Here is a 13,155-nt window from a genome sequence, read left to right as displayed (position 1 = left end):
AACAATCGTTAGCCAGTTGTGTGTATATTTGTTAAGGAAACATTTAATGTATCTCTGTCACTCCTTGAAGGTGCTTGCTCTAGTAAATAAAAACCAACTACAATTTTATTTTTTAATTCAGTATTTTAAGGTTTTTGACCAAAAAAAAATCCAACAATGATTTTCCAATTACTTTCAATTGTTTGAACCGTCACATTGCATTCCCTTTAAATATTTTCACTAATAAAATGTAAGCAAAACATTACAAACATATGAATCTACATGATACTGTGTGAAAATTAGTGGAGGAAGATATTTAAAAAGGAAATTCAACTAAACTAGCATCAAAATAAACAAACTACTTAATGTCATTATGATTTAATTGTAACAGATATGAAAAATAATCAAGTGAAAGTGATAGCCAGTGAAAGTGACAGGCTGTGAAATGGCAGCACATTATTTTTTGAAAGGCATGTTTTGGAGGGGGAAGGGAGGGGAAAGCAGCAAGCCAATGCCTTGCTGATGATGACATTAAGCCATCAAAGCTAAAATAGCATGTCACGTGACCATATTGCCCTGATCTCGGACCTGTTTTCAGGCATGCTCAGCTGTATGAGTTACATCACAACACTTCATCCTCAGTATGCGCTGTGTGTGGTGAGACGCCTCCCAATGTAAATTCTAAGAAAAAGGAGAAACACAATAATGACATACTGAAATAAGACTATAGCTACATCCTAATAATGAACATGACATGCTGCCCTGCAGTAAGTTCAGCACATGCCTTGAACAAACATCCCCATAGTTTGCTTGTAAATTCCATTAAACATCCCTGTATCTTACCCCAGGCCAACTGCCATTATGTGAGAGATGATCAAGGAGGGCAGGATAAGCTTCAGGAAGTCAGGTGACAGAACGCCACCCTTCTTCATGACACTAGTGTTCCTGATGCTGAGGTTTCCTGAGCGTCTACGGTGTTTCAGTTGGAACTGCCTGCAAAAGACACATACACACAATATAGGGTCAATAAGTGGTTTCCTCAGAACTTATCCAACTGGCCTAAAACTACAGGGGAGATTCCTAGCTTCATACTTTGGTGGGTTGTTCTCAGGTCGACTTGACCAGTCCCAGATCCAATCAGCATTCTTCTTCATCGGGCTCTCTACTTCCTGTCTTCTCTCTTGGTAGTCTTCTTCAGACTAAAAAAATGACATCAGTCATTTTTTTGACATTAGTCATTAGTCTAAAACAATGACATTAGTGTAAAGTCTACGGTTGCCAATAGGTTAGCTAAGTCTGTTACATGTAAGCTGTAAGTACCTGGGAACTGTTTCCCTCAGACCCTCTACACAGATGAAGCGGAGTCTGTGATCTCGGGGGACTGTAGAAAGAGAGAGAATGTTCACGAGGGCATGGAGGGTCTATGCGTCATTGATTCTACACAAGCCCTTGGATGGTTGCAATGACACCGATTACACATTCAACTAAAGCAGTATGCTACACAAATTGGTAGTCAGACCTGTTACACTGGGAGCTTCCTTTGGAGCTGCTTCTGCCCGACTCGTGCTGTGCGTCCAGCAGCAATCTCTCCAGGTCTACCTGCATACTGGAGATCTGCTCCCCAGTCCCCTGTGGACCCTGAGAGCTCGTGCCATAGTTTAGCTCTATCCAGGAACCTACAACCGCATTCAAAGTAGAAATGTCGTGTATCTGTTTTACATTTAGACATGCCATACCATGTGGACAAATCGATACAGTTTTGTGGCTTACGTTTAACCACATGTCACAACACGTTATGTGGCCTGGTTTGCTAGCTAGCTTTTAGGAGATGTTCTTAACTAGCACTAGCTTGCTCTACAACATCTCTAAACTCACCCTGTAAGCTCCCCTCAGTTGAACTATCCCTTTTAATCGACATTTAATCTTGTGTTAACACAGAACAGAAAACTAATCCCACACAAAACAATTTCAAACTAATTTCAATAGACGACAAGGACCGACAAGTACAGTTGTGAACTTCAGTTATCTGTCTTTTATGCTAGCTGGGCTCATCCTGAGCACAACAACACCGATGACGCAATTGTGTGTTTACGCTAAAATCTGATTGGCTTGTAGGCAGGGAGCTGTCGGATCAGGTGCACACCACGTAGCCTCTGGGGCCGATCATATTGAACGCATGTCTATAAACGCGGCTGCCTCAAAAACGCCTCCAAAATATCTGATTCTACTAGGACAATCTAAACTTTGGTTAACTTGTCGGGAACGTTAGAAAAATAGTTTCTGAAAAGCAGGTTTTGTTTTCGCCGACAGATGGCAACCATTCATCATGTTATTTTCCATTGACTTGCGCATGATTTTCTCTAACATGGCCCATGAGTGAAAGTGACCAATCTTTTTGTAGCCTACAGATAAGACCCAATTAAAAACCCTGAATAAAAATGGTTTGCAAATATTACATTGTAATGCTCAACTATGCTAAGTAGTCATTGATGCTAAGTAGGCTAAATGTAACAAATTAAACAGAGATGACTGGAGGACCGTTGTTCCGTCAGCAGATGGTGCTCCATTCATACCAAAAGTGTTTTCTTTCTCCCTTCCTCCCTCACACTTCATTTGTTTTTCATTTCCCATTTACTTTTCTTGTCAGCATCATTTTGAACTTTTTTTCAACGATCCCCTCAAAAATAGACAAGCCCTTTGAACAGAAAGGTCTGCCAAAACCTATAGGAATTAAATATTAGTAGCATGTCCAGTAGCTATGATATACAGAAACAAGAGGTTCTTACACATAGCAAAGATAGCGTGTTTACCTATGCACCCAAAGGTTGTATATTACAATATACTGTAGGATAAACTAATATAGAGTTATTTAAAATAATTTAACCACCCATAGTTCTGTATCATAGCAATCTTAGGTTATCTTTTTTTCAAATTGTGGAGCTGTACGATGTAAGCCTAACTGTGAACGACCGCTCAGAAACAGATTTTATTTAAATGAAATTAGATTACATAGGCCTATTTGCCTAAACATGGGACTAATCCCGATTCTGAAATGTTTCTGTTGTCCTTTCAGTTTCGGAACATTGTTGTTTACTATGGAATTTACTGCATGCAGTGCAGTTTGAGTCAAATGAATGGCTTTGATATTCAGAAACTGTATGCTTGGATTAGCCCAATTTGTCAATTCAGCTTTTTTCCCTTCAACTGCAAATGAGCCTGAAACAAACACTGACACCACAGACAGACTAATTAAGGGATCCTACAGTCTTTAGGAAATTGTATTCCATTTTCTATCAGGAATAAGTTACACAAGGTCAATTATAATGCCAATGTAACACACATGTGGATGATAATTTGATGAAGTTGATAGTGTTGATATGTCACAGTCTTCCTTCTATCAGAGTATGGCTTTGCTGCTTTAAGTTCCTGCCATCATTCTCTGACCCTTTTTTCAACTCTCTGATACAACACAAACCTTTTTTAGGGCAGAACGCACATATTAATACACCCACAACCATACTACATAGAACCATTTGGAAATGTCTCCACACAGCAAATAGAGGGTACAGAAAGAAAAGCTTTTGTCGCACTGCACCACATCAACGGTTATGGGGGAATTCTCGAGCAAACCTGACAAAAATGGATCACAGATTGACCAGGGTCCCTCGTGAGAACATGATGTAAGTAAAAAAATGAGCATATAAACTAAACAAGTATGGCCTCGCCAGTAGGTGACTTTTATTAAAGGTTACAGGGTATTAAAGGATTTGTTTAAGAAAGGCATGATGTTAAAATGATTAAATCTCTGGTTATATTTAGGATACTTACGTTATGATGCTTTACAGGCACCCCCCAGGGTGCTCAGCCCTCTCCTGTTCTCCTTGTTCACACATGACTGTGTGCAGCAACACACAGTTTCAACCTCCTTGTTAAGTTTTATGATGACACAACCATTGTGGGCCTCATCTCTGACAGTGAAGAGTCAGCCCACAGAGTGGAGGTTGATACATTGACATCATGATGTAAGGACAATAGCCTCTCTCTCAATGTCAGCAGGACTAGGGAGATGATTGTGGATTAAAGGAGGCGGCAGGAGGAGGAGCATGCACCACTACACATCAAGGGATCCGAGGTGGAAAAGGTCAGCTGCTACAGGTTCCTTGGGGTGAACATCATCAATGATCTCACCTGGTCTGCTCACACGGACACAGTGGACAAAGTGGCCCGGAAACGCCTCTTCTTCCTGAGGAGACGGAAGAAGTTTGGCATGGACTCATTCATCATCACTAACTTCTACAAATGCACAATAGAGAGTATACTAACTGGTTGCATCACAGTGTGGTATTGGAGCTGCACAGACAGGGGCTGTAAGGTCTTACGCAATGTAGCCTGAACAACTCCTTTCCACCTGTGAGGCCTCCCCCTTCCCCTCCTCTACAGTGACGACCCTCTCCATTCAGGAGAGAGAAGTGAACAAATTGTTCAAGAGACAGAACCCCCGCAAAGTAGCTGGGCCGGACTCCTTATCTCCAGCCACCCTCAAGAACTGCGCTGACCAGCTGTCTCCGGTGTTTACCTACATCTTTAACACTTCCCTGGAGACATGCCATGTGCCAGCCTGTCTCAAGTCCTCCACCATCATCCCTGTGCCCAAAACGCCAAGGCCAACTGGACATAATGACTACAGACCCATCGCCCTGACTTCTGTGGTAATTAAGTCTTTTGAGCGCCTGGTGCTGGCACACCTTCAATCCATCACAGACCCTCTACTGGACCCCCAGCAGTTTGCCTACAGAGCCAACAGGTCTGTGGACGATGCCGTTAATATGGCCCTCCACTTCACCCTACAGCACCTGGACTCCCCAGCATCCTACGCCAGGATCCTGTTAGTGGACTTCAGCTCTGCTTTTAATACCATCATCCCCGCCCTGCTTCAGGACAAGCTCTCCCAGCTGAACGTGCCTGATTCCACCTGCAGGTGGATCACAGACTTCCTGTCTGACAGGAAGCAGTGCGTTAAGCTGGGAACACAAGTCTCTGATTCCCAGTCCATCAGCACCGGATCTCCCCCGGGCTGCGTCCTTTCTCCTCTGCTCCTCTCCCTGTACACCAACAGCTGCACCTCCTGTCATCCTTCCGTCAAACTCCTGAAGTTTGCGGACGACACCACCCTCATTGGGCTCATCTCTGGTGGAGACGAGTCTGATTATAGGTGGGAAGCGGACAACCTGGTGACCTGTTGCAGCCAGGACAACCTAGAGCTTAATGTTCTCAAGACAGTGGAGATGGTTGTGGACTTCAGGAAGAACACAGCCCCACTCACCCCCATCACCCTGTGTGATGTCCGCTTCCTGGGCACTATCCTCTCCCAGGACCTCAAGTGGGAACTGAACATCAGCTCCCTCACCAAGAAAGCACAACAGAGGATGTACTTCCTACGGCAGGTGAAGAAATTCAACCTGCCAAAGACAATGATGATGCACTTCTACACAGCCATCATTGAGTCCATCCTCACCTCCTCCATCACCATCTGGTACGCTGCTGCCTCTGCCAAGGACAAGAGCAGACTACAGCGTAGCATCCGCACTGCGGAGAAGGTGATTGGCTGCAATCTGCCTTCCCTCGAGGACCTGCACACCACGAGGACCCTGAGTCCTGACTTATATTTTATTTTACTGTACATTTTATTTTAATTGTATTATACTTAGTATTGCTAGTTTATGTATCCTTAGTATAATTAGACCACATATTTAAGATTCCTATATGTTTATTGTATGCACCTTCCTGCCAAAGCAAATTCCTTGTCTGTGCAAACTTTCATGGCCAATAAATCCCTTTCTGATTCTGATTCTGATACCGAAGCATTCGGTTTTGCACATGCAGACTGGAGAATAGTTTCTGTCTAAAGGCCATCAGGCTTCTGAATGGACATTGATACACTCTTGACACTTCTCAATAGCCATTTTACACACTGTCACTTTCAGCTACTGGTTGTAATATCAGCAATATTGCACTAATTGTTAGCCCACTTGTCTGTAAGTTAGTATAGGTCTTGTATTGTAGTGTATATTATTTTGTATATTTAGGAGGTTTTTAATATTTTTTCTTATCATAGGTCTAATTTATGTTCTGTAATTTATGTTCTGAGTACTTATATGTTATGTTATGCCAGATGGCTTTGTGTTGTCTTCTCCTAGAATTTAAATGCCCAGTATGACTTTGTGTTGTTCTGTGCATCTGACAATAAAAAACTTGAACTTGAACTGTAATAGTACATATACTATAATGGGAAGTAAACTATTTTATCTGGAAATTGGAAGAGCTAGGTTGGTGTCGCACGAGTTACACGCACAGCCATTTCTTTATGATATGGTTGTCTCAAAGATTAATTATTCAGATGGGTTGATGAATTATTGTTTACACACAGGTGCTGAGGCATCAGCAGTTGTGGCTGCCAACCATCAAAACATGACAACCTGCGACCTCATGATGTCATATCCTGCTCATAAACTAGCTGGACAGAAAAACAGGACTGAGATGATGATGATGATGATGATGATGATGATGATTATGATGAATTCTTTCCATGGAAACAAATGTTCACCAAAGAGTTGAAAGGTAAATGTGCTGTGAAACAGCAATGTAGTTGTAATAAACTTCCAATCTTGTGTTTTACAACTACATCTCAGAAAACCAAATTCAGGGCTTGAGATCATTGGGGCCTTGCAGTAGATTTACAGTATGTCCTCAAACCTCAGACAGAAACGACAACTCATCTCCAACTGTGCCTACTGTGTCTGTGTTTGCCTGTGTGCGTGCATGGTGCTGTATCTATGTTCCCTTCCTGTTTGTTGAAAAACTTCTCTTTTCTTTTTCATGAAACATTTCTGTGGTTGGATTGATACAACTGAGGTTTCACGGTTTGTCGAGGCATCTCTATTCATCCATTTCCAACACTGGTACAGATTATAGAAACAGATGGAATCGTTCATGTTTATTGCTGTATAGGCCTTCAAGTGACCGGTGTAAGTGCATATGAGAAACAAGCCTTTAAAATACATAAAAGCATAAATAAAACTCAGATAGGTTATCAGTCATCTCAATCCTTCATAATGCATGCACACGAAACGCTGATCCACCTAAATTTGCATGCATGTGTTCCCCTAGGCCTAGAACGATCTTAGTTCTAATGGCTTGGGAGTTGGGTTAAAGAGTTTTACCATGAATATGGAAAATATGTTAATGGTACAATTAGCCTCCATTTGAGACAGGGTGTCTTTTGTTTAGGTGACAGGTCATGGAGAACTGTCTCGCTCTCACCCATCACAGAACATTAAATATTTAAGATGATGATAGGTGAACACATTGACATTCATGAAAGAAATTCACAGAGGCTTCTTCATCTGCACAACATTTTCAAACGACATTGCACATTAACTGTTTCCATTACTGTACTACTCCAACATTTAGTTAAGTTAAAGTAACTGTCAATGTTTTTTACCAAAGATATAAAAAGCAGACTCCTTTTGAGATTCCACTCTTTCTAATCACCAGTGGAACAAAGAAGAATCATTTGTTTAACATTACACCTCTGGAGCTAAATGCAGCTGTGAAAGAGTGAAGTATAAAGAGGGGAGGTCAACAGAGCAACAAAGGTGGGGAGCGTCAGAAACAGAGAAACCATAGAGGGGTTGTTTACAGGAGATAGCTTGGTAATATACAGCACAAGGAGTGGTCATTGACAGCATACTGAGAGATAGATTGTGGTCTAGCACAGCTGACTACTGAGGACAGTGATAAAGGGCAGCAATGATTGTGAGTGTGATCTGAGTTACAGTGTGTGTGCGTGTGGATCTGTGAAGGCTGATAATAATGGGAACTGGCTTCAGGAAGGGTGGATCGAGGCTAGATGGAAGAGAAGCAGAGCGGAGTAGAGCAGGGCTGAAGAAAAGGCCAGTCTGGAAATTGAAGGCAATCAATAGTTTAGACAGGGCAAGCAGGGTAAGGAGAATTATAGTGACTGGGGGTGGGAGATTAGCCAGAGATGGGCTTGGTGTCAAAGTGGGATTTGCTACAGAGAAGGAAAGAATCGAGAGCTGTGACTGGATGCTACTTGAAAGGAAATGTCAGGCAGTGGAAAGCATCTCGTATTGATGCAATGAGCACAGAGAATGTCTTCCATTTTATTCCAAGAGCTTCTTCAAACGCTCCTTTCTCCAATTCTCTCTTCCATCTTGCTCTCGCTCTCTCTCCTGCCGGCAACCTTTGCGGTCAGTAGTTCGAACAATCCATTAGAGCATGTTTATATGTTTCATTCCAAATGTACTTGAATGTACTAAAAATATAAACTGAAATGGAAATTAGACATCATGAGTCTCTTGATCTATGTGTATGTTCTTCTTAACCTCTAGTTTGGACAAGAAAATCCACTTCTCGAATTTTTTAAGATAAAAAAAGAAAAATTTAATTATATTATGCATGCCATAGATGGATTGTAGACTACTCGTCTTTTAAACGCTTTGATTGCCCTCCCCCCTAACCCTCACCCCCCATAAAAACAACAACATTGATTTTCTTTTTATCCTTTATTAAATACATATTCTATGTGCTTCCCCGATATCCCTGAGGACTGACGAGAACATGTTATGCGTTGTTCTGATGAGCCCAGCTCAACAACCCAGAGGAATGTAATCATCCAAAACTAAGCTCACCCTCGTTATCTTTACGCAGGCTCGAACAAAGTCATGTAGAGACGTCCCTGTAGGACCAATTTCAATGACAAAATAAATGAACAAGCCATAGAGACAGCATTTGGCAACATTTAGGCCTATTTGTTACAAACACTAATTGTTCTAGACAATTCAGAAAAGAGGTTTTAGAGAGAGCAGGACAGGCGTGATTTTAATGTTTGACCACCGTGAAATGGAATCAAGGGCTTGTGTTCCCGTTAAGTCTCATGAATTAGTTCTGAAGGAAGCAATTTAGTAGCAATAGCATCAATTTTTTTTATAATGTTGCTTACATGATGCATACTAACTTCAGGAATGTTGCTTCTGGTAAAACTATACTTTAAAACATGTCTGCTCTCCTTCTCTTTTTTTCGCATCAACAGGGCCTCTGTGGGCTGTGTGGGCTTTGAGTGCAGGCTCTGCCCCTGCTGTCTGGAGGCTGAGTCTTTCAAATAAATGACTGTCATTGACTGAATTAACAGTGACTGTTACACAGTACACCAGAGAGTTCTCCAGACACTTGCATGGTGGTAGACTTATGAAAGTGGCACTGGGTGACACGGTGAAAGCCGTGGGAACTACAACAAGAGGCAGCTTATAAAGCATAGTTTTACAAGCCTATATGTCACAACCATAAATTGCTACAGGGACCTTTGGAGCTGCAAATAAATCACTGAAAAAGGTCCTGGCAGACAAAAAATGGATGCGTGTGCTGAGGACAGTGACAGTACTTTCTTTGTAGCAATCACTAACTAGAATGGACAAAAGGACTGAGATTCATCACTGATTGATGACAAAAGTGGGGAGTCAGGTGGCTGAGCAGTGAGGGAATTGGGCTAGTAATCTGAAGCGCCACTTTCACAGAGTTTGATTCCCGGCCGTGTCAAACGACGTTGTGTTCTTGGGCAAGACACTTCACCCTACTTGCCTCGGGGCAATGTCCCTGTACTTACTGTAAGTCGCTCTGGATAAAAGCGTCTGCTAAATCACTAAATGTAATGTAATGTAAAAGTGATTTTATGTAAACAAATTGTGTATGGAAATTAGCTCTTCAATTGTAAAACAAAGCATAAGTCAAAGTTTGCCCAAACCACTATTGTGAGATCACAGAAGATTGCAATGCGCTCAGCTCTCAAGTCGTGGATGACTCACTCTGGAGTCAGAGTTATATAAAATATCACACTTTAATATGTATTGTACGTCCTCTTCCTCTAATTAAGATGAATCTTTTTGCATTTTGCATAGCCTCTTAGAAATAACTTTTAGATATATTTTGTATGAGTAGCTGCATGCATAGCTGGTCATGCATGGTATTATTTTATCATAATGATATCCATGTGTGTATTTGGATAAAAGAACACATCCAGCAGCTAAATATGATGCATACTAACAATGATTTCCATATACTCTGTGGAATAGGGTGTAGTGTTACTGCAAATTAGATCTTTGGAAGTGCTCAGCTGCACGGAATCCAACCAGGCAAAAGCAAAACTTTCAGGGGGCTGGCAGGAAGGTCAACTGCTGGGGCTAAGAATTTACATGGACTCTCTCCAGCTGGATGTGCATCTTTGAGCTACTAACCCCCCCCCCCCCCTCCCAGACGCCCACACCCACTTTCTCTCACTTGCTCTCTTACTCTCTTTCTCTCTTTCTGTTAGACACACAAAAACACAACAGTACTTACATAATTCTGCTCATAAACAAACCAATGATTTTGAGATTAAGTTTGATCGAAAATATACATTAAAAGATAAAATGTTGAATGAATATATCAAAAACACCCTCCGAATAGGTTTACATGTTTGGAAGTTTAAATTTGCTTTAGGATGGAACTGAAGATAAAAAATATATATATATACATACTGGAAAATACAGTAACAGCAAAAATGGCTTTCACGGATTTAGTATTGCAATATTGGAGTTTAATATTGCAACACGATTACATGTGCCTAATAATTGTAGTACTGGGCCAATCATATTTGGCTCTAGGTATGTTTCTGGTGTGACTTTAGGGAGGGATTTAATGACATCCTCAACCAAAGCATTATCATAGCAGCTGAATTGTATTTCATATTGTTGTACCAGCCACAACCTTGTGGGCACAATTTCCTTTCATTTGATTTTCATGTTCTCATTGGTATTTGAGAGCGATGGGGCTTTTGAAGGCAATGCAATTTGTTTTGATCAGGAATTGCATCACCCACTTGTGTATAGAGACAATTAGAACCACTGGGTATTATCTTTCACATTGCATTTGCCTGATAACAGTTTGATGTAGCCTAAAGTGCTATGTGTATGGTATGTCATATGTTCTAGTTCTGTCGATAACAATAACGTAATCAGTTTAATCAAGGCATTTAAAACATGTTAAAAAAAGTGGTGTAGGTAATGGATAAACGACCCCGAAATGAGTTGTTTATTCAGTTGGATACAATATCGTATTCATTTCTGGAATGTCTGTGACAAATTAACAGGTGTTACTTGCATCACTGCTCATTTAATGCATTTGGAAAACATGCATCAAATTGAATTGTTGTTTACTTTACTGGAACGGTTATATGATTAAATTGCAAGATACACATTTTGTATGTTTACTGTGATATTATTCTGATGTGCTTCTATTTTGTGAATTATCATTTGTCACATTTAGGTAGGCCAAGGGGCTCATAAGGAAGAGGATATGCAAAGTGGATTGTGTGAAAAATGTCTGCAATAAGAATGAGGACACCATTTACAGTCATATTTTCTATTATATATGGATTTATTTATTTATGTCACATTCATATTTCCCTGATACCAGCTCAGCTGATGCACAATACAGACACAAGATCACTTGAAATAATATATATTTCATTACTTTTTTGTCACACTGAACTCATAAACAACTTGGATTTCTTTGTTCTAATTTATTGTCATTGATTTCATGCTAAACTTAAGATATCAGCATAAACACATTGGTATTCAGTTTAGATGAGAATGCATCCTGAATGTGATACAAAAATTAAAATGCTAACATTTACAAATCAAACTGTAGAATTACATGTTAAATTGTACCATTACTGTTTTAATTTAAATACGTTTTTACAATATATGACAAATCTCAACAAATAGACACCTACACAGGACACTGCACAAGATTGACTATTCTATTACTTTGATTAGAACAATTATTTGTCCACAAAGGTTGCACTCATAATCCTCTTTTGTCCCTCTTGCAAAGGATCTTTTTGAAAGACCTTCGAAAGTCATTGTTGAATACAGTGTATATTACTGGATTCAGTGAGCTATTACAATATCCAAACCAGAAGAAGCAATTGAACAAAGTCTGTGGAACACAGCAGGAATCACACAAGGCTGTAAGTGTATAGGTGAAGAAAAAGGGGAACCAGCAAATAACAAACACGCCCATGACCACGGCTAGAACAAACGTGAAGCGCTTCTCTCTGTTCTGCCTCCCTTTCCACCTGCTCACTTTGACACAGGGCTGCGTGTCCGCCCGCGGTGAGGGCTCTCCCGGTTTGACTTGGCTCACTTTGGTCTTTCCCTTCTTCCTCTTCTTCTTGATGGAGCAGGTGTGGTTTTCGTTGGCATCTGAAGAAGAACACTCCTCGTCCACGTCGACCCCATTGACCTCTTTGCCTTCAGCTGCTCCCTTCTCCACCTTCTCCGCCTCTCCTCCCTGCCTCTCGGGGGGCTCTTGCTGCACTAACCCGTACTGTCTTTCATCATGTTTGTCGTAGTTCCTCCTCTTCTCACCTGGGGGGGCTCTGCTTCTCTTCTTGGCTACCTGGTAAATTCGAACGTAAACAAGGATCATGATCACGCAGGGGGCAAAGAAAGATGCCGCGCTGGAGAAGATGATGTACCACTTCTCCTCATTGATCTTACATGTGGGACCTTCCTCCTTGGCCCCCTCCTTCTCCATGGATATCAGAGGTGGGAAGGAGATTATGGCTGCCAGCACCCAGACAATAAACACTATGCATTTTATTCTGCGTGGTGTCCTCTTCAGATTGTACACAATGGCTTGCGTGACAGACCAGTATCGATCCAGGCTAATGGCACACAGGTGTACGATGGAGGAAGTGCAGAAGAGAACATCCAGAGCCAGGTAAATCTCACACCAGACTTTACCAAAGTACCAGTATCCCATTAGTTCATTGGCCAGAGAGAAGGGCATTACCAGAGTGGCCACCAGAATGTCTGCACATGCCAAAGACACTAGAAACAAGTTCTGAGGTGCTCTCAGGGCCCGGCATGTGAACACCGCAATGACTACCAGCACATTGCCAAACACAGTCAGGAGAATCAGAAAACCCACCAGTATTGTGAGAGGCACTGAGGTCTGCACAGAGTAAGGAAGCTTGCCAAGCAAGGTCCCATTACTGTTGGTTGAGTTATCACAGCCCATTAGCATTGATCTGATGGTGTCCTTGTAAGGGGGAGG

At 41.4% G+C, this 13,155-nt stretch overlaps 2 protein-coding genes across 3 annotated transcripts; both read right to left on the bottom strand.

Moving 5' to 3' along the window:
- Window positions 1–98: 98 nt before the first annotated feature.
- Window positions 99–2,034, bottom strand: LOC146268228 (BCL2/adenovirus E1B 19 kDa protein-interacting protein 3-like). Of its 2 annotated transcripts, XM_084709477.1 has the most exons (6): window positions 1,855–2,034; window positions 1,499–1,655; window positions 1,300–1,360; window positions 1,072–1,178; window positions 823–972; window positions 99–660 (listed from the first exon to the last, which is right to left on the bottom strand). In XM_084709477.1, exons 1-6 carry the CDS (start codon window positions 1,895–1,897, stop codon window positions 618–620), a joined length of 561 nt encoding a protein of 186 aa, XP_084565603.1. In that variant the 5' UTR covers window positions 1,898–2,034; the 3' UTR covers window positions 99–617. The 2 variants fall into 2 exon arrangements, with proteins under 2 accessions (XP_084565603.1, XP_084565602.1); XM_084709476.1 differs by having other exon boundaries at window positions 1,499–2,022.
- Window positions 2,035–11,898: 9,864 nt separating this feature from the next.
- LOC146268227 (alpha-2A adrenergic receptor-like) lies at window positions 11,899–13,125 on the bottom strand. The gene has a single exon (XM_084709837.1). The coding sequence runs from the start codon at window positions 13,123–13,125 to the stop codon at window positions 11,899–11,901; it is 1,227 nt and encodes a 408-aa protein (XP_084565963.1).
- Between the last annotated feature and the right edge of the window lie 30 nt (window positions 13,126–13,155).

This window comes from Hypomesus nipponensis, chromosome 11 (genome assembly GCF_054491055.1).
Source record: "Hypomesus nipponensis isolate SF chromosome 11, ASM5449105v1, whole genome shotgun sequence".
NCBI classification, from domain to species: Eukaryota; Metazoa; Chordata; class Actinopteri; order Osmeriformes; family Osmeridae; genus Hypomesus; species Hypomesus nipponensis.
Note: the sequence above shows the minus strand (reverse complement) of the source record. Positions and strands in the feature narration are given on the sequence as shown.

Coding starts and splice junctions, on each gene's coding strand:
- LOC146268228 (XM_084709476.1), bottom strand. CDS start 1,761: ATGTGGTTAAACGTAAGCCACAAAACTGTATCGATTTGTCCACATGGT. Junction 973..1,071: donor CCTGAGAACAACCCACCAAA/GTATGAAGCTAG, acceptor TGTCTTTTGCAG/GCAGTTCCAACTGAAACACC. Junction 661..822: donor ATAATGGCAGTTGGCCTGGG/GTAAGATACAGG, acceptor CCTTTTTCTTAG/AATTTACATTGGGAGGCGTC.
- LOC146268227 (XM_084709837.1), bottom strand. CDS start 13,125: ATGCTAATGGGCTGTGATAACTCAACCAACAGTAATGGGACCTTGCTT.